At 41.6% G+C, this 25,119-nt stretch overlaps 1 protein-coding gene and 1 long non-coding RNA gene across 2 annotated transcripts; one reads left to right on the forward strand and one right to left on the reverse strand.

Moving 5' to 3' along the window:
• Positions 1 to 8,811: 8,811 nt before the first annotated feature.
• On the reverse strand, positions 8,812 to 9,969 carry LOC127075954 (uncharacterized). The gene is made up of 2 exons (XM_051017491.1): positions 9,462 to 9,969; positions 8,812 to 9,349 (listed from the first exon to the last, which is right to left on the reverse strand). Exons 1-2 carry the CDS (start codon positions 9,865 to 9,867, stop codon positions 9,321 to 9,323), a joined length of 435 nt encoding a protein of 144 aa, XP_050873448.1. The 5' UTR covers positions 9,868 to 9,969; the 3' UTR covers positions 8,812 to 9,320.
• Positions 9,970 to 10,070: 101 nt separating this feature from the next.
• On the forward strand, positions 10,071 to 14,493 carry LOC127075955 (uncharacterized). The gene is made up of 2 exons (XR_007786726.1): positions 10,071 to 13,710; positions 13,828 to 14,493. It is a non-coding gene; the product is annotated as an uncharacterized LOC127075955 (long non-coding RNA).
• Positions 14,494 to 25,119: the final 10,626 nt, after the last annotated feature.

Here is a 25,119-nt window from a genome sequence, read left to right on the forward strand (position 1 = left end):
GTCGTTACCTTTGATTCCTGGCTAAGCCACGGTTTGTTCAGGGATGTTGTCAGCACTGTCCAGTAGTGTGAGAGGATGGGGGTCTTCCCCAACAGTTGAAGCAAGTTCAGGACTTGTCTCCCCAACATATTCGAGATCAGGGATTCCTCAGCAGGATTGAGGATGTTTCCCCAGTAGGCTTGGAAGTGGCTGTTTCCCCAAGCAAGTTTGAAAGCTATTATAACTGTTCTTCCCCAGCAGAGGCGTCTGTGGGTAGTATGCCCCTCATCAGCAGGTTCGAAGGCTATTCTATCCCCAACTAGTCTGAAGATTATTAATCCCCACCGAGTCGGAAGGATGTTGTATCCCCAGCGGAGGTGTCAGTGAGTAGTTTATTCCCCAGCAGTCGGGTTTGAGGTACTGTAATCCTCAGCAGAGTTATGAATGCTTTTCCTCATCAGGGTTGTGAATGTTTTCCCACTAGCAGATCTCCCTAGCAGAGGTTTGTGTGGATGGTTTTCCCCAGCGAGTTCCCCAAGTGGATCAGGTTCGGTGAAAATTATTCCCAGTAGAGGTTATCCTACCTGTGGATTGGTCGCTATCCTCAGCAGAGGTGAGCATCGGTTGTTTTCCCTAGCGGAGTCCCCAAGCGGATCGGATTCAGTGAAGGTTGTCCCCGGTGGGATCCTTTCTCCAGCAGCAATGCTATTCCCCAACACGGTTGAGAGGTTGGTGTGTTCCCCATACAGAGTCTCCCCAGTTGAGATGGTTTCTCTGTCGTCCCAGAGTATCAGATCAGCAAGGCACTCCCAGCAGTGCGTCTCCCCACGGAGTTGGAGAATCTATTCATGTTGGTGTGCTCAGCAGAGCAATCCGTTAGCTCCCCCAGCAGGAGTTTTCATCATTCTGCATCTTGCACGTAGTAATCATTGCATCCTCAAATCGCGTAGCATTTCCATTTGATATGGAGCATTACGCCATAGAAAAATTCAAACATATGCATTCATGTGTTAAACCTAATCAGACAAGTATCCCCGGCAGAGGCGGATCATTGTTCAACATCTGTACGACACATTTGCTACAGTTGCTCCTGATAGCATTCAGGGTTGATAAATCCCCAGAGAGGTTTATTTCCTCACCCGCAGTGAAAGGAAGGTTTGATTCTCCCTAGTGAGATCCCCAGTAAGTGTTTAGCCTTGCCTTGACATATTGTAGATGTCATCTTTGTGATACCGGTAAGTGTCATGTCAGCGCCCGTGTGTGTTCTTTCCTTGGTGTCGGTAAACACCGTTGTTTCGGTGTCGGTAAACACCATTGTTTCGGTGTCGGTAAACACCATTGTTTCGGTGTTGGTAAATGTCTGGTTATCCCTTTTGATGTCGGTAAACATCATCTTTCGATGTTTGTAACATCTATCTTTTTCCATTCATCCGTTGATGTCTGGTCATCTCTCTGTTGGTGTCGATAAACGTTGAGTTTTTCCCATTCGTCCATTGACGTATGGTTGTATCTCTTTCCCCAGGTCGTCCGTTGATGTCTGGTCACCTCTCCGTTGGTGTCGATAAACGTCGAGTTTTTCCCAGTCGTCCGTTGACGTCTGGCTGCATATCTTGTTCCCAGTCATCGGTAAATGTCTGGTCATCTTTTTTTGATATCGATAAACATCATCTTTCGATGTCGGTAAACATCGAGTCTCATCCCAGTCATCGGTAAATGTCTGGTCTTGTTTCCTTCCTTTGATAAAAATCAAAGATCCCTAGTAGAGTCGTCGGTAAACGTCTTGTCTGGTTCCAAATATCTTTTTCCTCCCCAAGTGGAGATGCCATCGGTAAATGGTCTCGCTGACGTTGATATCGGTAAATATCGAATGCCCAGCTTAGCCGCCATCGGTAAATGGTCTCGCTTGCTGTGACATCTGCTCCCCAGTAGCCATCGGTAAATGGTCTCGCTGACGTTGATATCGGTAAATATCAAGTTGCTTTGAAGCCACCATCGGTAAATGGTCTTGCTTCCCTTTAATATCAAATTCCCAGTTGAAGCCACCATCGGTAAATGGTCCTGCTTCTTTTGAATGTTGTTTCCCAGCAGCCATCGGTAAATGGTCTCGCTAAAGTTCGATATCGGTAAATATTAAATATCCAGTTCCCAGCTAGGTCGCCATCGGTAAATGGTTTCGCTTTCCCGAAGTAGTTTTGTGCAGCCGCCGTCGGTAAATGGCCCCGCTTTTCTGTGTATCATCTCCCGCAGAGTGCAAATTTCTACGATTCTTTGGTATTCAATCCCTATTTACCCTGAAGGTCTGACAACCGTTGCTCTCATCCGTTCAAGTTCCCAGTTGATTGAATAGGGGCACCTGTAGCACCTCAAATTTGCACCTCCCATTTGTATATTCATTTCATTTTTTAGGTCAATAATATTGCATTCACATTGCATAGCATGTTACATGTCATCAGTCAAGACTGGTCAGGAGATTCAACGGTGCAAGGCAACAAGAGCATTTTCCATGAGATCAAAGCCCTAGGGTTGTTATAATGAGCTCACATGATCCAAAGATCATTTTGAAGTAGCTTGGCCAAGTGTTGAAGGCTCAGAACTCATCAGTGCATGTGCAAGTCATCTGAGGCCCATAGAAGTCAACAGAAGTCAACTGCAAAGTCAACTGTGGATTTGGAGGTGGGAAGTGGTTAGAGATGCTTCATTCATGTTCAAACAAGTCTCATTTGACATTTCAAACACTCACATTGAAGAATTTGAAGCCAGGTCAAGACTTTCCCAAAATAGCAAGTGACCTATAATGTGAAGTTTCCAAAAATGGAAAGTTTTTGGTTCAACTTCAACTCAAGATTACATCATCAAGGAAGCTTCAAATGAAATTTTGTCCAACATGAAAGTTGAAGATCTTTCTCTCCCATTTCCAAAAAGTCCAAGATCGTGAATTTCTAATGTGTGGTTGAGGAGATACAATCCAATCATTACAAAGAGTGTTTGAAAATTCAAATGGGCATAACTTTTGAACCAAGGCTCCAAAATGAGTGGTTCTTTTTGCATTTTGTTCATCATGGCTTGCACTTTGCAAAACATCCATTACATGGCATAAATTCCTTTTGCATGACCATGTGCTCACTCATGAAGTTTTGTGAAGAAAAATTTCTAAAATCAATTTGGGTGATCATATGCATAAAATATCCATTCAAAAGCTTGCATGGGCCTTGTTTAAGTGATTTTGGATGAGAATTAAGCATTGTTCACGCATGCATGAAAGGCATGAGGTGCAAATACCAATTTTCTCATACACTCCATAATTTGTTAATCTTAATTGCATTTGGCTTAAACTGGTTTTCAACATGATTAGCATGGCATATATAAGGTTAAACACAACTGTTTTCAGGATTAACATCCATTTCAGATCTGAATCTTGAAAATCATCCAAATCTCTCTCTCAAAAATATTTTGCAATTCTTCACACAAGAGCCATTTCTATTGATTGATTCATGATGAGGAAGCATTTTTGAGTGGAATTGGACGTGGAATTGGAGCAATTGGTGCCATATTGAGCCATACTCGAAGCTTGAAGGTTCCATGGATTTTGCAAATTGAGCTGGATTCGTGTATGCTGGAGCATCCAATTCATCATCAATTACTTCAACAAGCATTGTAGAGAAGATTTGAGGCATTGCTGAGTTTTGTAGAGCATGATTCCAGTTGCTGCTCTTCAAGAGGTTGATTTTCGATCTCATTTATTTTGCAATTCATCATGATAACTGTGTAGATCTTTCATTGGTGATCATGCTGGTATAAAATTTGAGTGAAATGGTGCATTGTACACGAAGTTATGCATGACTCAAGTTTTGATGTCACTTCTTATTTTGCTCGATTCTCCTTAATTATGATGATTCATGCTTAGCTTGTGTTTGATCTTTAATCTCCATGAGAAATGCAACATGATGATGTGCTTATTTGGAATTTCTGGAGAAAATTTTCTGGAAATCGTATGAACACCATGCACTGTTCATCTTCTTCGTGAGGAAGAAGATGAAGATCATCTTAGGCAACGGTTTCTGCATTAGGCCACGCTTTTCTTGGTTCTTGACACGTTGGCTTAGGGTTTGTTTAGGATTGGTCCACGCAGGCATCTATTTGGCTGATCCATTGGCTCACAGCGCGATGACCGTGCCAATTGTGCATTTGACTGGTGACTGGGCGTCCCAGTCATTAATGAAACGCAACATTTCATTGTGAAGCGCGCGCCACATTTTGAAAAGCCACCGAGTTCGATTCCGCCTGGTGTACATAATTTCAAACGCTTCATCATTTTCTTGTTTCCCTCCACATTTCACATGCTATGTCCATTTCCATTTTATTTTTTTTCTTCAACTTAGAAGAATCACAATAAATAGAAAAATGCATCAATTTGATCCTAATGTTTTGCATCATGCTCCTTATTCTGTCTATTTTTTTATGATCATTAATTGGAAAATTGTGCATGGCTGGATTTTATTTGGTGCTAGGTTATGTGAGCATGTATCTTTTTTTGACCTTGCCTTGCTTATCTTGTTATGAAATTCTTGTTTCTTATCCAATGAACTTGAAATTTTACATGTGGATTCTAGACATATTGAGGGACATTTTGGCTTTGGTTTGATATTTTTCCCATGCTCCAATTCTGTTTTATGCTCATGCTAACATGGTGTGACAATTTGTGTCACATCTTTTGATGCTCTTCCTTGTACAATGTGATTGCCATGCCAAATGATCTCCAATGCTTCTGATTTTTTGTGTGATAGATGTTGTGGATGTCTTGTTTGCTCATGATTTTTTCCAGAATTATTTGAATCATTTCTGTTTTGATTGAGAATTTTCATTCATGTTGATCATTTGGATGCCTTGAATTGGTCTTCGATTTATCTTGCACATGAAATGAACTTGCTTATTAATTATGATTTGGTCCTTTTTAGGACTTATTCTTGAGTGATTAAACATGCTTTGTGTTGAGTTTGAAGTTCTGTTTTGACTTTTTGATCCTCTTTTGACCCTAGGCTTTGACCTAGTGGTTTGGACTTATCATTTGAGTTGTGATTTTAGGTTCAGATGCACATTGCCATGATTGGAGTGGCTCATTCATTTGAGTTTGATTATTGGTTGTTGTTGGCTAACCTTTGTGTGTTTTGTAGGCTTTGAGGACAATTCATTTGTGTTTGCCTAATGCCTTGCACCATTGTTGACTGATTGGATTTGTCTGTCTGTGTGATATTAACTGTTGATTGTTTGTCTGTATAGTTGAACTGATTGGTTTAGATTTTTGCACAGATACCTAAGTTGCTTTAAGTTCATTTGAAATTTGCTTTGCTTGATTGTGGTTGGCATACCACTGAGGTATAATTCCTTGATCTTCATGTAGTCTGGAAGACCTGTCATGTTATGTTGGCAGGCACCTGTCTGAAGCCCTCCTTAAGAGGCAATGCTTGTGTTTGTTTAATGTTGTGCCAAGCAGGTAAAGACCTCTTTAGAGGAAATTGGCAGATAAAAGGGATGTGCAATCCATCCCCTGCTATTCAGTTGTGTCATTCACTTTGCTCACATACCATGTGTTGATGCATTGTGAATAAGAACCCAAGATCTTGTTGTGTCAGTCATTTGTGGAGAAGAGTTCCTACATCCTGAACTCCCACACTTTCTATTTTGATTCAAGCTCTCCCAGGCCAGGGATAAGAGCTGTGAGGTCTTACCCTCATTCTCATTTCATCTGCTTCACCCTAACTCTCAATGTTAGGGTTAAGAGCTAACCACACCCCATTCCAGTTGGCTTGTTTGTCGAGGTTGACATGACCCCTTGACTAAAGCCCAACCTTGTATGAGCCCATTGTTTGCATATAGTGTGTGCTTGCTTGTATTTGCTTGATTGTGCTGTTTAGGATAGCTTGCTTCCTGTGCAAGTTAGGATAGAGACCTCAACATTGGGATCGTATGCATGACAACTTCTAGGCTCGAGTCGTAGTCTCCCTAGTAGTTTGTGTCTCCCTTTGTCTCTGGTTAGGTTAGAAGTTATTTCCCTGTTAAGGGGAACTACGTCGCCCTGATCCTCATACCAGATGAGGTACGTAGGCAGAATATTGGGTTGATCTCTCCGGGCACTTTCTTGTCTTTTTGTGTGTGTTTGTTATCCTTTTTTGGTTGGAGTCTGACATAAGTCCAGTGTTTGGCAGTCGGTTTCCTGTGTGTGTGTTTGTTGGTTCGGAGTCTGATGTAAGTCCAGCGATTGGCATTCGGTTTCCATGTTTGCCTGTTTGTGTGGAGTCTGACGTAAGTCCAGCGATTGGTAGTCGGTTTCCTGTGTGGGTTTTGTTTGGCGTGCGTTAGCCGAGCTACGAGTGCTCTGATTCTTCTCTGGTTAGAGAAGATACGTATGCATAGGATGCGACATCCTAGCGAGCACGTTTCCCCTGTCCCGAACTACGTCGACTCTGATGTCTGTGTCTGACAGGCTACGTAGGCCCAGGATGCGATATCCTGCCGAGTCCCATTTCTTCCGTCTTTCATCTGTGTTTGATTCCAGCGTGTGTGCAGTGTTTGAGCAGTCTTTAGCAACCTTTCTTCTATTCTTTTGTGCGTGGATCCCGTCGAGTACGACGGATGCGTAGGGGTGCTAATACCTTCCCTTTGCATAACCGACTCCCAATCCCATCCTTCTCTGGTCGTGAGACCATGTCTTTTCCAGGTTTACTTCGAGCGTTTCCTTTCCCCCCTTTGGGATAAATAACGCACGGTGGCGGCTCTGTTGTTTCTTCTTCCCGCCGGTTTTTCGCGTAATGCGACATGGGGTAGCTACTCAGAGAGAGCTATTCTTTATGTACTCGATGGCTCAAACCAAAACCATCAATGTAGCTGCCTTTGCAGCTGACTACATGGGCAGAGTCGGCCGAGCAAACTCCGGAGGCATATCCGTAGGGGGAATGATCACCCAAATTACATTGCACTTCGGGTATCAAGCTGTTTTACTCGAGGACACGCCAATTGCAGGTAACACAAAAATTGACATGTCTGCTCTAATCTCCCAGGGTTATGATTGTTGTTGCCCCTACTTACTATTTCGTACTCATCCATAAGAGGTTTATCATCGCTCTGCCAGATCCGGACAGAGTTGCTATTACTGACTGTGCTAATTGGTTGTATGTGAGCGTCGATCCCGATGTGGATGAAGGCCACGAAACTGACCATTTTACTGCAGGTGAGCATTTTGTGGATGACCAGGCAAAAGGAATGGAAATAGAAGAAGAAGATCCTCAAGCACCTCCTGAGCAGTTTTTCCCACAGCATCAAGAACCCACACAGCAGGCGGTGGGTTCATCATCTTGGTCAACTGACCAATGGAGCTGGGTACAGACCGAGATAGGTGACTTGAGGATTGAACAGCAACGGCAAGGCATCGAGCAAGCCCGTCAGGGAGCGATGTTGGATGAGATGAGCAGCATGATGCGACAGTTGATGTTGCATTTCCCGCAACCTCCTCCTCAGTAGGACCCTGTGAGCACCCTCTTCCGCGCTTGTCCAAAAACATTATGGACAATGTTGAGTTCAAGTGTGGGGAGATTTTATGTCTTTTATTAGTATTTGATTATTGTGTTATTTTTACTTTTGTAGTCTAGATTTAATTTGTTTGTTGAAGGTACATTATGCTGCAGGTGCGTGTGTCAAGTCTGTGTTGACAGGTTGGAAAAAGTAATGATTACAATTGAGAGTGGATGATGTAGCACCTCAAATTTGCACCTCCCATTTTGTACATTCATTTCATATTAGGTCATTAACATAACATAGTCCACTGCATAGCATTGCATTGTCCATTAGCCCAAGTGCAAGTTCATCAGACAAGATTAGGTCGACTGGTCAGGAGATCTAAGCAAGCAAGCAAGCAAGTGCATTTCCTATTGAGACAAAGCCCTAGGGTTGATTCATCATGTTCATATGACTTATGGATCATTTTGAAGTGGTTTGACCAAGGATTGGATGATCAAAGCTCAACAATCAAGTTGGATTTCATCTGAAACCCTAGAAAGTCAACTGTGGTCAACTGTGCTAGAAATCATGGGTTTGGAGGTGGAGAGATGGTTTGAGACGCTTCCTTCATGTCCCAAAGAAGGTCATTTGTTATTACAAATACTTATCTTGAAGAATTTGAGGTTAGAAATCATTTCGTTCTTTTCTCGAATTAATCTTGGAAATTCAAGTTGAGTTGGATGATCCTAGTTGATTACTGAAAAGTTGATTTGGTTGTGGAAATTTAATCATGGTTGCATTGAGCCCATTCATTTCTTTTTGTTAAGCCCATAATTTTAGCCCATTAACCATTTTCCAAATAATTCCATTTTTATTATCCAAATCATAATCCATAATCCATTTAGTTTGATTTTAACACAATCCAATTTAACCCTGATCCATTTTTATATCCATTTAACCACTTCATTGTTTTAACCAATTATCCAACTTTTTGAATCCATAAACCACATAAACCAAAATCTTATCCAATTTGATTTTTCCAATCCAATTTCATTTCATTGTTGATATCCAAATTTATCCATTTCATAAACCATTCCAAATTAGTCCATTTTCATGGTCCCATTAATTCATAATCCAATTCTAATTGACATCCAAAACCACTTAACCAATTCCACTTGATAAAGTCCATTAAACATGTATCCAAATAATAACTAAACAAAGAAAAAGAAGTACAACTCTCAAGCTGCAACTTAAGCCAAGCCTAACAACGGCAACCCCGTCGGCGTAAGCCATTCATAAACAAAAATTCTGCATTTACAATATAACAAAATTCTGCATTCATAAACAAAAATTCTGCATTTACAATATAACAAAATTCTGCATTCATAAACAAAATTCTGCATTTACATAAACCACATAAACCAAAATTCTGCATTACAACTAGATATAACCTGCATAACATTGAATTCCTGCATAATTTTTTTTACAGAAAAACTCACGATCCATAACAGAAAATTCGGAACTATCTAACAAACTAAGAAAAAACTAACATAACCACTTCTTCAACAACTAACCAACGAGCCTTTTCTAACTTCACTCCATCTTCAATTCACCACTCTTCAACTCCACAACCTCCATGACATTCTTCACACTGGATCATCTTCAAAAAAAAAAACTTCATCACAAGCTCTCGATCCTGCACCAAAAAAACGAAACAGTAACAAACTCCACTTCAACCTCCTCTTCCCAACCGAGATTCTTCTTCAACCTCAATTCTTCAAACATTGTGAATCCGTAACCGTAACCAATCTCCGTTCACCGAACCACCTTCAACCGTAACCAATCTCCGTTCACCGAACCACCTTCAACCGCTTCCAATCTGCCATCGCCGAACCACCATAAGAAAATTCAATTCGTTCCTCAACAGAAGGATAACGGAAAAGGAGAAAGAGATAACGGAAAGCAGGAGGAAAGAAGAAAGAGTTTCATACCTGTTATCGTCGGAAAGCCACACTGTCCGTAAGTCATTTTTCCATCATCTCCTTCGATTGTTTTCGTATCTCTCGAGTGCGAGATTCGCGTCTTCTTCTCGGTACACTGGGAAATGCAATAGCCACGGTTCATAGCAGGATCTTGCGGTTCCAATTCGCGGAGAATGATGACTGAAATCAAAGTGAAGGAGATTCGATGGCGACGATCAAGATTCGCTCTCCGGATTGCGCTCCGATCGCGTCTCCATTGGATCGTTGAAGAAGATGAAGCCACCGAGGGACGGCGACGTTGATGGATGCGAACGCCAAGCCGCCGTTGAGATGCGGTCGTGTTCGCGTGGAATCTCCACTGTGCCGCTGTGATTCGCCATTGTTGTTGAGAAACGTCTTCTCCGTTAGATCCCATTAGTGCACTCTAGGTTCAGTGTGTGGTGAATGGGCCGTGTTCCCTCCTCCTTGAGCCCAAACGAATTCTGGAGAAATACACTCCCATGATTCTGATACACCGCCCTTGCTGTTGGACTTATGAGTATATCAGGCCCATTTCTCTTTTAATGATGTGTTAATTAGTTTTTAGCAGTTAATCTTAGATTTTAACTATAGAATTCAATTTAGAATATGCATAGAACAATTAGAATAGTTAGGAATTTAGGTTGATTAGTTTAATTGGATAGTTAGGATTGTGATTAGAGTGTTAGTGTTATTGGAAGTTAATTTTAGAATTAAAATTAGATAATGATTTAGAAAACTAAAAATATTAGAAATAATTAGATGTGATTAGGAGGATAATTGTTAGTTACTGTTAATGATTAGGACAGATTAGGATTAACTTGTATTTGTTAGAGTTAATTTAGGTTAATTAGTTTAGTTTGGAATTTTAGAGTTAATTAGTCATTAGATTTAAATAGTCTTAGGAATATTAAACCTAGATTAAACTTTTAGGATTTTAGAATATGGATTAGATTAGTCTAATAGAATTTTAGGAAATTGGTTTTTTTAGAATTTTAATTAGACATTAAAATTTGGTTAGAATTTAATTAGAAAGTGATTAGAAATAATTTTAGGATTAGAATATGTTAGAAATAATTTTAGAAATGTTAAATCTAGTTTAGATATAATTAGAATTTTCATGTATAGATATTACTCCCTAATTGTGAAATGACTATTCTACCCCTAGGCTTAGAAATAATTCAATCTTGCATGCTCCCTTAATTTTAGGACATGTTATCACTTGATTAAATGAATTTCATGTGGAGTTTGAGCTTCCGTTTTGGATTTTTGTTCCTTTTTGGCCCTAGTCTTGGACTAGTGGTTTGTGATCTCACTTTTGAGTTGTGTTTCAGGTTAATGGCACAAATGGCTTATGCTTGATGATGTGCTTCCATTGGAGTTGACTTGTGGCTCGTGTATAGCTAATTTTGACTTTGTTTTGCAGGGTTTGATATTTGAGTTTGAGCCTTAATGGCTTGCACTTTGGTGCATTGGCTTGTGTTTGTCTGTGTATAGTTAATTGTGAACCATTTGCTGTTTAATTCTGTGATTGGTATACTGATTGTATTTGATTGATTTCAGGTACATTAGTTGCTAAGATTGCTTTGCTTTGCTTGATAAGCAATTTGCACTGAGGTATAACATTCTTGTCTCCATGTAGTCTGGAAGACCTGGCCTGTTACTTGGCCAGACACCTGTCTGAAGTCCTCCTTAAGAGGCGATGTTTGTGCTTGTTTATTTTTGTCCCCAAGCAGGTAAAGGCCTCTATGAGGCAATTGGAGGATAAGAGAGATATGCAATCTATCTCCCGCTCTTCTGTTGAGTCATCCCTCTGCTCACACCACTGTGTTGATGCATTGGGATACAAACCCAAGATCTTGTACAGTGTACAGTCGTGTCAGTGTCTTAAGTGTAGAAGGGTTCCCACTTCCTGGACCCACACTTCTTTGTCTGAAGCTCTCCCTGGCCAGGGATAAGAGCTGTGAAGTCTTATCTTCACTCACCTTTCATCTGCTTCACCTTGGCTCTCAATGTCAAGGTTAAGAGCAAAACTCACCCTGTACAGTTGGCTTGCTCTTGCAGCCCCACCCTTGTTTGAGCCTCACTTGTGTGCATATAGTGTGTGCTGTTTGTGATTGTTTGCTATTGCTTGTGCTTTAGGATAGGCTTGCTTCCTGTGCAAGTTAGCTAGAAACCTTAACTTAGGGATGATTTTGCATGATAACATCTAGGCTCGAGTCGTAGTCTCCCTAGTTGTGTCTCCCTATGTTATCTGGTTAGGCTAGTCATGTGTCCCTCCGTAGGGGAACTATGTCGCCCTGATCCTCATACCAGATGAGGTACGTAGGCAGGAGATGAGCAGATCTCTCCGGGCGCCTGTGTCTTTGTTTTGTCTTGTTGTGTGCTTGGAAGCTGATGTAAGTCCATCGAGTGGCATTCGGGTTCCAGTGTTTGTGTGTGTTTTGGTTCGGATGCTGATGTAAGTCCAGTGATTGGCATTTGGGCTCCACGTTTGCCTTCTTGTGTGTGTTTGGTTCGGAAGCTGATGTAAGTCCAGCAATTGGCATTCGGGTTCCATGTTTGCCCGTGTTTGTGTTGTTTTGTCTGGTGCGTCTTAGCCGAGCTACGGATGCTCTGATTCTCCTTCGTCCGAGGAGATACGTATGCATAGGATGCGATATCCTAGCGAGCATGTGTTTTCCCAGTCCGAACTACTTAGACTCTGATGTCTATGCTTGATAGACTAAGTAGGCCCAGGATGCGATGTCCTGCCGAGTCAGTTTCAGTCTTGTTTGTTTTCTTGTGTCTCTTTCAGCCAGTGTGTGTGTGTGAGCAGTGTTTTAGCAACCATTTTCCTTCCTATTGTGCGTGGATCCCGTCGAGTACGACGGATGCGTAGGGGTGCTAATACCTTCCCTTCGCATAACCGACTCCCGATCCCATTCTCTTTGGTCGCGAGACCATGCTTTTTCCAGGTTTACTCTGAGCGTTTCCTTTCCCTCTTTTGGGATAAATAACGCACGGTGGCGGCTCTGTTGTCTTCGTTTCCCGCCGGTTTTTCGCGTAATGCGACAGATGAAAGATCACACCACTCACCATGGCTTGTTGTGAAGGATCTCCCCAGAAAGTGACACTGCTGAAAGTAAAGATCGGACGCAACGTATACAGCTTAACCAACACGAGTATCCTGCACATTCCGAAGTAAGAAAGCAATTCCACCAAATTAAGGAGCACTGTGGATCCTGTCAAAGCTGAACCAAACCAAGTGAGTCATAAAAAGCCAAACACATTAATCATCATGAGCGTCATTCAGGTTCTTCTTTATCACTCTAAATTTGCGTAGACTCTCTGGGACTGTCACTGCATGATACACACACTGAGGCACGTTGTTTGTAATTAACCTCGAGCCTTTCTAGCCATCCCGAATTATTATATCCCTCATTAACCCCCTTTGAGCCTATATCCATTTTTTTGTTTAAAACACCATAAATGTAACCATTGGCCACAATATTTCCTCACCCTGTTTAGAGTCATGATAATGCATTCAAAGCTATGTTTAAAAGCTAAGTTTGGGGTAAAAACCCCAAAAGCTCTCAAAGCCCAAGAAAGTGCAAAAACAAGAGAAAAATAAAAAAAATGATGAATCGAGAAAAAGAAAGAAAAAGAAAAATTCGACAACTCGAAGATTCAAAAGAAAGAAGCACGAAAAAGGGCAGTCAGTGAAAAAGAAATAAGAAAAGAAAACTGAGGAAATAAAAGAAACAAACACATGATGTAACATCGACTCTGAACCAAAAGCCCCTTATTTTCCTTTTTTAATCCATACCCTAACCCAAGCCAAGCTACAACCCTAAAGACCTCAAAAGTGTGTGTGTTATGTGTAGGTGATGAGAAAAGAGAGATTATTCAAACTTGTGAGTGATATTGCATACTTTGAATTATGAGTGAAAACAGCTTACCCCAAGAGAATTGGTGAGAATGTGATATAAGCTAACAGGTGAAACAGTGCTTTGAAGTGGAAGTGTGAATAATGACTTACGAGGATAGGCAGGACTTGTGGAAGGAAAAGGGAAGACGTTAGCGAATGATCTCAACAGTGGTGGAAAACATGAAGAATTCTGGGGAGTGATCATGAAACATTACTTGGGACAAGCAATGAGCTAAGTTTGGGGTTATGATCAGTCACCATTTACATTGAGTTTTCATTATTGATCCAAAGCAAAATAGAGACATTTGACACACTGTGCAAGCATTTATGGTACATTTCGAGTTAGTTTTACTTCCGTTATTTTATTTATGCGTTTTTAATCTTTGTTATGTTTTACCTTTTTTATCTTGATTTTATACGTGGGATAACTGTGTTTTTGTCCGACAGATCCAGGTAGAAGAACCGGAGAACTCAGAACAAGACAGTGCGAGATTCCGGCACGCAAAGGAGTAGAAAACCCCGGCACAGGAGGTCTGGCACGGCCACCCGTGTCACCTGACACGGGCCGTGTTAGGGCAAGGGAAGCAAGAGAAGAAAACAGTAGCCTGACACGGCCACCCGTGTCAGCTGACACGGGCCGTGTCAGGCAGAAACCTCAACCGTGTCATCCTTGCCATGGGCGTGTCAGCTTAAACAATAGGCTGACATGGCCACCCGTGTCAGCCCAAGCCCAAAATTTCCAGTTTTCTCGGGCTTTTCATTCTACGGGCTCTTTAGAGACATCCTTGGACCTGTCCAACTGCTGCTGGGAACTTTCACTATAAAAAGAGGTCTTCTGCCAAAGGAAAAATCATCTTGGAATACGGCAAAACACAGTATTGTGAAGCAATCAAGTATTACAGAGATCAAGGCATTTGGAGAGCTGAAGATATTCATGAGCGGGAGCGATTGAAGATCAAAGTCATCCAATTACTTGTAATGTGTAATTTTTATCTTAAATTTGTTTTAAACAATATGAGTAGCTAAACCCCCCAATGCTAGGGGGTGTCCCGGATTTAGAATTGTAATGAATTTGAGTTTACATTTGCATTTATAATATTTTGTTTACGGTAACTTTTTGATGTGTTTATTGCTTTCTCTTTCGGACCAATTGAGATTGATTTGTGGTTATCAATTAGGCTGGACCGCCATTGATAAGGTTTTCATCAGGTTACTCTACAGTAGATATCACCTAGGACTATGGATACCCTGTATGAACCAGAGCATTCTTGATATTATACAGCTTAACTTCACCCTAATTGGCTATGGACATAGGAATTAAGGTAGATTGATTAAAGGTTTTCTCACCAAGGACTTGGGAGAAAATACCCTTGAGAACTAGTAGTAATTGATATTTGTTGATGCAATAGTAACTCAGAGTTGTTACAGGGATAAATCATACACCTTCCCTGGCATTGTTCTTTTTCCTCTATAAACCCTTATTTTCATATTTCTTTACCTTCACTTTTATTATTATATTTTTACACTCAAAAACCAAATTAATACTTTTTGTTTAATTGAATGATAATTTAAAATCAATATTAACGTGCAGTCCTTGAGATCGGCATTCGGGGAATTTCCCCATTATTACTATAATAAACAAAATAGTACACTTGCTATTTTCCCGATCAGAGATAATCTCCGAAAAGAGACCAACAACAGAAGAATCGGTAGCCTGGAAGGAAAGTATAATGCAATATCACTAGGTAAGAGAATTCTAAACAAATAGAAGGATCCTTGAGCGGTCACATTATCATGCGCTATAAAAGAGAGAACTTTCAAAAAGGTACTAATTAATTCTGGAGCTAGTGTGAGTCTGATGCCATTATCAATCTATCACAGGTTGGGTATTGAAAATGTCAGTGATACAAGGACAAATCTGAAGTTTACATATCACTCGATAAAGAATGCATATGGAATAGTAGAAGACGTGTTGGTGGCAATAGGGGAATTGAGTTTCCCCGTTGATTTTGTGATCATAGACATACCTGAAGATGAAAAGACACATATCTGTAATACCCCAAAATTTACCTTCATTTTTCTTGGAAGCATGGGATTGTGTTTCACATTCCATTAGCATCATACTAGGCCATACTCATTGCATACTGCATCAGTGACTTGGGAAATCAGGGTTTGATTGATCACTCTTTAACATAAGGAGCCCACACAAGGCAAGACTGAGAATTGGACTTCATTCTCCAAATATACAAGTCTCAAGGGGTTCCATATGTCTTCAACATCGTCTTCTATGTGATGGATATCAGTCCCTCGTACAGTTGTCTACTGGGTCGTCCTTGGATCCACAATGCTGGGGTAGTCTCCTCAACTCTGCATCAAAAGATCAAATTCCCGGTCAACAAACGAATTATCACTGTTTGCGGTGAGGAGGACATTCTGGTCAGTAACCTGTCTACATTCAAGTATGTAGAAGTAGAAGGTGAAATTCATGAGACCCTGTGTCAGGATTTTGAGGCGGTTCAGATCAAGGATGCAGCTCCAGTGGAAAAGGTTAAAGCGGGTGCCTCTATCTCGTCCTTCAAGCAGGCGCAGGCCTTTGTAGATTCAGGTGTTGCCCCCGGTTGGGGACATCTGTTGGAGTTAGCGATGAAAGAAGACAAGTTCGGGATTGGGTATCAGCCAGCTCTGACTTCTACAACTGCAACGCCCAGACTCGTCAGGGGCCGATTACTTTCTCCAGCGCTGATATCATTCAGTATGGCCAGATCTCTGCAATCCACAAAGAAGGCGGGGATAGTGATTGCGACATCGACAGTTGGGTGCGTCCGAGGATCCCGGGTGAAGTCATCAATAATTGGTCTTCTGAGGAGATTATCCAAGTCACTCTTCTTGAGGAGTAATTTTTCTTGTTTGTTCATGCATGTCCAAGTCTTACGTTCCACCCAGGGCGTAATGACTCATTGTAGGGCTCATCTATGTGACTACCTGCATTTTTTATCATAAATATATGACGTCTTTTTGCATTCAAATATTTTGTTCACTGTCTTTCTATTTTTGCAGTTTTCAAAATTCAAAAATCAAAAAATATTTGGCAATGTTTGTTTAGTTTTCACTCACTGTTCACACTCATAAACACATACCATCACTCATGCAGATGCACATGGCTCGCCTCGACTTTGAAAATCCGATCTTTCAAGCTGAAGAAGAGGGTGATGAAGACTGTGAACTCCCTGAAGAACTTGCCAGGTTGTTAAAACAGGAGGAAAGGATCATTCAACCGCATCTAGAGTCTACTAAAGTGATTAATCTCGGCACCGAGGACGCCAAGAGAGAAATCAAGATAGGGGTTGCTTTGAAAGATGATGTGAAGAAGGGGTTGATTGAATTGCTGCAGGAGTATGTCGACATCTTCGCTTGGTCTTATCAGGACATGCCAGGGCTTGACACAGACATTGTGGTACACCGTTTGCCTCTCAAAGAGGGTTGTCCTCCGGTCAAGCAGAAGCTCAGAAGAACAAGACCAGAGATGGCTGTCAAGATAAAGGAAGAGGTGCAAAAATAGTTGGATGCAGGTTTTCTAGCAGTTCCCAATTATCCGCCATGGGTTGCAAACATCGTTCCCATGCCTAAGAAGGATGGAAAGGTACGGATGTGTGTTGACTACCGGGATCTGAACAGAGCTAGTCCTAAAGATGATTTCCCATTACCTCACATCGATGTTTTGGTGGATAACACGACTCAGTTCTCGGTATTCTCCTTCATGGATGGCTTTTCTGGCTATAATCAAATCAAGATGGCACCAGAAGACATGGAGAAGACAACTTTCATAACCCCATAGGGCACCTTCTGCTACAAGGTGATGCTGTTTGGTCTGAAAAACGCTGGGGCAACATATCAGCGAGCTATGGTAACTCTTTTCCATGATATGATTCATCATGAAATCGAGGTTTATGTTGATGATATGATTGCCAAATCTCAGACAGAAGAAGAACATTTGGTGAATCTGCGGAAACTGTTTGAGCGTTTGAGGAAATTCAAGCTGAGGCTTAATCCGAACAAGTGCACTTTCGGGGTGAGATCTGGAAAACTACTGGGTTTTATTGTTAGTGGAAAAGGGATTAAGGCGGATCCTGACAAAGTGAAAGCGATGCAAGAAATACCTGAGCCAAGAACAGAAAAACAAGTTCGTGGTTTCTTAGGAAGGTTGAACTACATTGCAAGGTTCATCTCTCACCTAACAGCCACGTGCGAGCCAATTTTCAAGTTGTTGAGAAAGGATCAGGCTATCAGGTGGAATGATGATTGCCAAAGGGCTTTCGAAAAGATAAAAGAGTATTTGCAGAATCCTCCAATCCTTATGCCTCCGGTCCCAGGGAGACCGCTGGTTATGTATTTGACAGTACTCGATAATTCCATGGGTTGTGTTCTCGGTCAACACGACGAGACAGGTAGGAAAGAGCATGCCATCTACTACCTGAGTAAGAAATTCACAGATTACGAATCGAGATACTCAATGCTTGAAAAGACATGTTGTGCACTTGCATGGGCTGCTAAGCAATTGAGACAATACATGCTGACTCACACAACCTTAATGATCTCCAAGATGGATCCAGTCAAGTACATATTTGAGAAGCCAGCTTTCACCGGAAGGGTTGCTCGTTGGCAAATGGTATTGACAGAGTACGACATCCAGTATACATCCCAGAAAGCCATCAAAGGGAGTATTCTGTCAGACTATCTTGCTCAACAACCGATTGAAGACTATGAGCCAATGAAGTTTGATTTTCCAGATGAAGACATCATGTTCCTCAAGATGAAAGACTGTGAAGAGCCAGTTGTTGAGGAGGGACCCGATCCAGATGAAAAGTGGACTTTAATGTTCGATGGGGCCGTCAATGCCAGAGGAAGTGGAATTGGTGATGTCCTTACCACTCCGAAAGGTGCCCACATGCCTTTCACCGCTCGTCTGACTTTCGAGTGCACCAATAATGAAGCTGAGTATGAGGCCTGTATCTTGGGTATTGAGCAAGCCATTTATTTGAGAATCAAGACTTTGGACATCTTCGGAGATTCAGCTTTGGTGATCAATCAAGTGAATGGTGATTGGAATACTCTCCAGCCTAATCTGGTCCCTTACAGAGATTACACGAGAAGACTGTTGACTTTCTTTACAACAGTAAAGTTACACCATATACCTCGTGATGAGAACCAGATGGCAGATGCTCTTGCTACTCTATCCTCCATGATCAAGGTGATCCGGTGGAATCATGCTCTCAGGATTAATGTTATGTGCCTTGATAGGGCCGCGTATGTGTTTGCTGCTGAACTGGCAGTCGATGACAAGCCCTGGTATCACGACATCAAGCACTTTCTGAAGAATCAGGAGTACCCGGCAGGGGCATCCAACAATAACAAAAAGACTTTGAGAAGATTGGCAGGCAGTTTCTCCTTGAACAAAGACGATGTGCTGTATAAGAGGAACTTCGACATGGTTCTGCTCAGATGTGTGGATAGACACGAGGCAAACATGTTAATGCAGGAAGTTCATGAAGGCTCCTTCGGTACTCATGCCGGCGGACATGCAATGGCTAAGAGATTGTTGAGAGCGGGTTATTACTGGATGACCATGGAATCTGATTGTTTCAAATATGCTCGGAAGTGCCATAAATGCCAGATTTATGCTGATAAGGTGCATGTGCCGCCAAATCCTTTGAATGTGATGTCTTCGTCGTGGCCGTTTACTATGTGGGGCATTGATATGATTGGAAAGATTGAGCCGATTGCTTCCAATGGGCATCGTTTCATCCTTGTTGCCATCGACTATTTCACCAAGTGGGTCGAAGCGGCGTCATTTGCAAAGGTCACCAGACATGTGGTTGCCCGATTCATTAAGAAAGAAATCATTTTCCGTTATGGGATTCCTGAAAGAATCATTACTGATAATGGTTCTAATCTCAATAAAAAGATGATGAAGGAGTTGTGCACGAACTTCAACATTCAGCATCACAATTCTTCCCCTTATCGTCCTAAAATGAATGGTGTTGTTGAGGCAGCGAATAAGAACATAAAGAAGATTGTGCAGAAGATGGCCGTTACGTACAGAGATTGGCATGAGATGCTACCCTTCGCCTTGCATGAGTACCGTACTTCAGTACGTACGTCGACCGGGGCAACCCCTTACTCCCTTGTGTATGGTATGGAAGCAGTCCTACCTGTTGAAGTGGAGATTCCTTCTCTAAGAGTCCTGTTGGATGTCAAGTTAGACGAAGTTGAGTGGATTCGGACAAGGTTCAATGAGTTGAGTCTTATCAAAGAGAAGCGAATGGCATCCATTTGTCATGGGCAGTTGTATCAGAGTCGGATGAAGAGAGCCTTTGATCAGAAAGTGCGTCCTCGATGCTTCCAAGTCAGAGATTTAGTGTTGAAAAGGATCCTTCCTCCTCAGACAGGTCACAGGGGCAAGTGGACTCCTAACTATGAGGGACCATATATTGTCACCAAGATCTTTGATGGCGGAGCCTTAATGCTTGCAACTATGGATGGTGAAGACTTCACTTCCCCTGTGAACTCAGACGCATTTAAAAAATACTTTGCATAAAATATACCCGCTGGACAATAAAAAAGAGTAGTCCAGGCAAAAACATGGGCATCCCGGTGAACCAAGAAAATGAAAAGGTTCTGGCAAAAGTTAGGGATTAAAAATGAAAAGATTGTACACCCGGTAAGTTGAAAACCTGAAAAGGCAACTTAGGCAAAAATGTATATCCCGGTGGATTGAAAACCCGAAAGGGCGATCCAGGCAAAAGTTAGGGATTAAGCAAATGACTGCGTTCTGAGTAGTTCTGAATCTCACCCCGTGTCGATAACCGGAAACTTTCAAAGGATAGGAAACAATCCAATCACCTTTTTCAGAAAGTTGATCATTTGGAGGACCTTGAAGACGAGCGAGTCATAGCAGAATTGGAACCCGATAGGAATCCATTTCACATTGCCATTAGATTAATTTCTGTTTTTATCTTTTGTGCGATTACCTCTTTCCAAGGATTGCTTCCTGATGTAAACGTCTATTCAAAGGCCACTCAATCAATAAAATCATGATATCCAGTATATCTCTGTGTTCGTTTTTATTTTACTGTTTTGTCTGCAAAAAATGACATCCGAATTTTTGATAAACATTGCATCAAGAAACATAAGAGATTTACAGGTACATGCTCAGTAAACATTTAAAATTGTTGTAAATTTTAAGTTCCTTGGATCGTCTATTCAGAACAGGTACACTCGGGGCATTTCCTTAAGATCCCCAGCAGATGATCGCGAATGTTTTTCCTCAACAGTCGGAGTTTGGTATCTTACCCCTGCAGAGCTGGTTCGAACATTGGATTCTACACTCCCTAGTAGAGTTGACAATTTCAGACTATACACTCCCCAGTAGAGTTGACAGTGCCAGACTGTATACCCCCAACGGAGTTGACAGTGCCAGACTGTATCTTCCCAGCAGAAGCCGCTGCTCCTCAGAGTTCGATGCCAGATCGATGATCTCGACGCCAGATCCATGGTCTCTTTCCGTGAAGCAGGATCTCGGTAACGTATCAGTGTTTGCTTCCCCTGTTGAATCGTCTCTCTCGCAGATTTTGGTTGCCAGAACCATTGTCGCTTTCCTCAGCAGCAAACTTTCTGAGCCATTCTCTCTCCAGTCAGAGTCTCGATATTTCGTTATTGCCAGAACACCGCGTGGACGATCATTTCCCCACAGAGTTCAAAGTGTTGGGTACCTCGAACAACATTGCCAGGGTCTAGAAGATTGTGATCATTTCCTCGGCAGAATTCCTTGCCTTGGCTTGGCATTTCTCCCCAGCATTTCACATCCCTGCATGTAGAATCATATTGCATTGCATCCTCCCAAATCGCGTAGCATTCCCATTTTCATGGAGCATTACGCCATTGAAAAATTCAAACATACGCATGTGAAGTATAAAACATTCTCGGTATCCCAAGTGATAAGCCAAAAGTTTGTTCCTAGTGCTCAGACTGAAGTTTGTTCATGACTTATTATCCCCAGCATAGGTCGTTGGCCCACGTGCCGTTTCAATTATCATTTTCCCTATGTCTGCCGATGCTGATAGGCATGAAAAGTTTCCGGTATTCAGACCGAAGTGGAATTCAGGCCAATTTTTCCGGTATTCAGACCGAAGTGGCATTCAGGCCAATTTTTTCGGTATTCAGACCGAAGTGGCATTCAGGCCAATTTTTCCGGTATTCAGACCGAAGTGGCATTCAGGCCAATTTTTCTGGTATTCAGACCGAAGTGGCATTCATGCCAATTTTTCCGGTATTCAGACCGAAGTGGCATTCAGGCCAATTTTCTGATGTTCAGATCGAAGAAGTTTCCGACGTTCAGGTCGACGCAACTTGTGGCATTCAGGCCAAGTTTCCGGTATTCATATCGAAGTGGCATTCAGGCCAGTCTTCCGATATTCAGATCGAAGAAGTTTCCGACGTTCAGGTCGATGCAACTTGTGGCATTCAGGCCAATTTTTCCGGTATCCAGACCGAAGTGGCATTCAGGCCAATTTTCCGATGTTTAGATCGAAGAAGTTTCTGACATTTAGGTCGATGCAACTTATGGCATTCAGGCCAAGTTTCCGGTATTCAGACCGAAGTGGCATTCAGGCCAATCTTTCGATGTTCAGATCGAAGAAGTTTCTGACGTTCAGATCGACGCAACTTGTGGCATTCAGGCCTGTTTTCCGGTATTCAGACCGAAGTGGCATTCAGGCCAATTTTCCGATATTCAGATTGAAGAAGTTTCCGACGTTCAGGTCGACGCAACTTGTGGCATTCAGGCCAGTTTCCGGTATTCAGACCGAAGTGGCATTCAGGCCAATTCTCCGATGTTCAGATCGAAGAAGTTTCCGACATTCAGGTCGACGCAACTTGTGGCATTCAGGCCAGTTTTCCGATGTTCAGATCGAAGAAGTTTCCGACATTCAGGTCGATGCAACTTGTGGCATTCAGGTCAAGTTTCCTGTATTCAGACCGAAGTGGCATTCAGGCCAATTTTCCGATGTTCAGATCGAAGAAGTTTCCGACGTTCAGGTCGATGCAACTTGTGGCATTCAGGCCAGTTTCCGGTATTCAGACCGAAGTGGCGTTCAGGCCAGTTTTTCCGGTATTCAAACCGAAGTGGCATTCAGGCCAGTTTTCCGATATTCAGACCGAAGTGGCATTCAGGCCAGTTTCCCGGTGTTTAGACCGATATTTGATAATCTCGTCTCTTCCGATGCTCATCTCGAAGTCATTTCCAGTATTTAGACTGTTGAGTGGCATTCAGGTCAGAGTTATCTCTGTGTTACCATTTATTTTGGTATTCAGGCTAACATTCTTTCGGCGTTCAGACCGATTCTCACCGTACCAGACGAATTCTTTTTCAAGACCACTTCTTTGCCGATTCTGATAGGCATTGTTACTTCACCTCACTTCAATGTAAATTTTTGGGTTTTTATTGTATTCAATCCCTTGATACCTCGAAAGTGCGAAAGCCGTTGCTATCATCCTTTCGGGTCTCTAGTTGATTGAATAGGGGCAGCTGTAATACCCCAAAATTTACCCTTCATTTTTCTTGGAAGCATGGGATTGTGTTTCACATTGCATTAGCATCATACTAGGTCATACTCATTGCATACTGCATCAGTGACTTGGGAAATCAGGGTTTGGTTGATCACTCCTTAACAAAAGGAGCCCACACAAGGCAAGACTGAGAATTGAACTTCATTCTCCAAATATACAAGTCTCAAGGGGTTCCATATGTCTTATTATGGTCCTCAGTTCATCAGTGGAAGATTCAGAACTCTCAGAGTGTGCATCTGGATTTAATTAGAAATTAGGGTTTCATGGCTACCTGCAACAGGAAATGTTTGGTTGGAAGTAGAGGGGCTCATTCATGTCGTGATTAGAGAGGCATCTTGGCCTAGGGAGACTCACATTTATCTCAGAAAGATCCATTGGCAAGTAGTGCAATCAGTTCTTGATCATTTTTGCCCTAAACTAGGGTTTGGTATAAAATCAGTTTATTTCTAATTCCTTGGGTGAAACTCTTTTCCATGGCCCTCCATATGTCCACAAGGGTCTACATACAAAAAATCAGCTCTTTATTTGAGCCAGAGGTGCTTCAATTGATCAATGGAATCGAGAATCAGACAGTTTGGGAAAAGTCAACCGTGGGGCCAGAAAAGTCAACTCTTGACATTTTGAAAGTAGAATCTCAAATTTAATGCCTAAGGGAGCCTACATGTGAAATTTGATCAATTTTGGATCATGGATTCATCATTTAATCAGAAGTTGGAAAAGTTACTAAATTTGGAAATAATTGACTTTCCATTTAGGGCAAGTTTTTATGATTTTTGCACCCACTTTAAGACCATTTTCCATCAAGATTCAGCTCCATTTGAATATTTCTACAAAATGAAAGTTGTTCCTCTTGTTCCAAGCTTTCTAGAGATATAAAGTTTGTTTCATTTGGATTGATATTGAGAAAGTTATGCTTGGTCAAAGTGAGACATTATTTTAGGACACTTAGAAAATTTTCTAAGTCCAAAATCTTCAAGATTTGTCAAGACTTATGGGCCAGATTTCTTGCACTTCAAGGCATCTTTTGAAAATACTTTCTTCATGACAATTGTACCTTGCTATGTTCTATTTCACATCCTTTTGGAATCATCCCATTTGGATCATTGGTTTGAAAGATACACTCATCTAAAGTTGGCCTCATGGGCTGATTTTTTTGGCAGCATTTAGGCCAAACTGGCCCAACCATTCTGCAGTTGTGAGACCTGCACTTTATGGCCATTTTTCACCTCTTTCCACTCATCATTTCAATTTGTGTTCAACATGAAAGATGTTAAGCTCCATGCCCTCTTTCTACTATTTGCATTGCCTTGCCATTTGGAAATGTATTCATCAAGATACAAAGCCTCAAAGTCACCCTATTGGACTGTTTTTGTGCTGCACAAGAAAACCAAGTCAGACCACAAAACCAACCAACACACTTTTTACCTCATTTGGTTATGCACTTTTATGTTCACTCACTTAAGTTTTGCTACATTTAGAACTTGCTTTCACCACCTCACCTTTTGTGTCATTTTGCTCATGAACCAAAACAAACATTTCAAGCCCATTAAACACTTTGAATCCAACATATATAAGCACATAAACCCTAATCTGTAGTAGAGGCTACTACTATTTTCGAGTTAAGGGTGGAGGCTTCTATTTTCAAATAGCAAAGCAAGTTGGCAAGTTCAAAATTCATTTCTCTCCTCTTTCATTGCAAAAGCACCAAGAGCGACCTCATTCTTCCTTCCATTCCTCCACTATCAAGATGCAGTGGACCTTGCATCCACTAGGTAAATATTTTATCACTCTCTTCCATGCTCATGCTATGCTTGCTCATCATATTTTCCATGTTCATTACATGCTTGTTCACCATGCTTATCATGTTACCATGACATGCCATGTTTACTTTATGATGTTTACCATGCCATGATTTGTTTGTGAAGCCTTCACCATGAGGCATTGGCTTTAAGTTTGAGTTTATGTTATTAAATTTTTGTTGTATCTGAGTGCATGAGGCCACCTTGTTGTTCACTTTTCACCATGTTTAAGTCATTATTTTCATCGAAACAAAGCACCATTGTGTTCTACTCGTTCCATACTAGAACTTTGCTTTTTATACCATGTTATTTGGAG

This window comes from Lathyrus oleraceus, chromosome 4 (assembly GCF_024323335.1).
Source record: "Lathyrus oleraceus cultivar Zhongwan6 chromosome 4, CAAS_Psat_ZW6_1.0, whole genome shotgun sequence".
Lineage (NCBI taxonomy): Eukaryota > Viridiplantae > Streptophyta > Magnoliopsida > Fabales > Fabaceae > Lathyrus > Lathyrus oleraceus.

Coding starts and splice junctions, on each gene's coding strand:
- LOC127075954 (XM_051017491.1), bottom strand. CDS start 9,867: ATGGGATCTAACGGAGAAGACGTTTCTCAACAACAATGGCGAATCACA. Junction 9,350..9,461: donor TGGCTTTCCGACGATAACAG/GTATGAAACTCT, acceptor CGGCGATGGCAG/ATTGGAAGCGGTTGAAGGTG.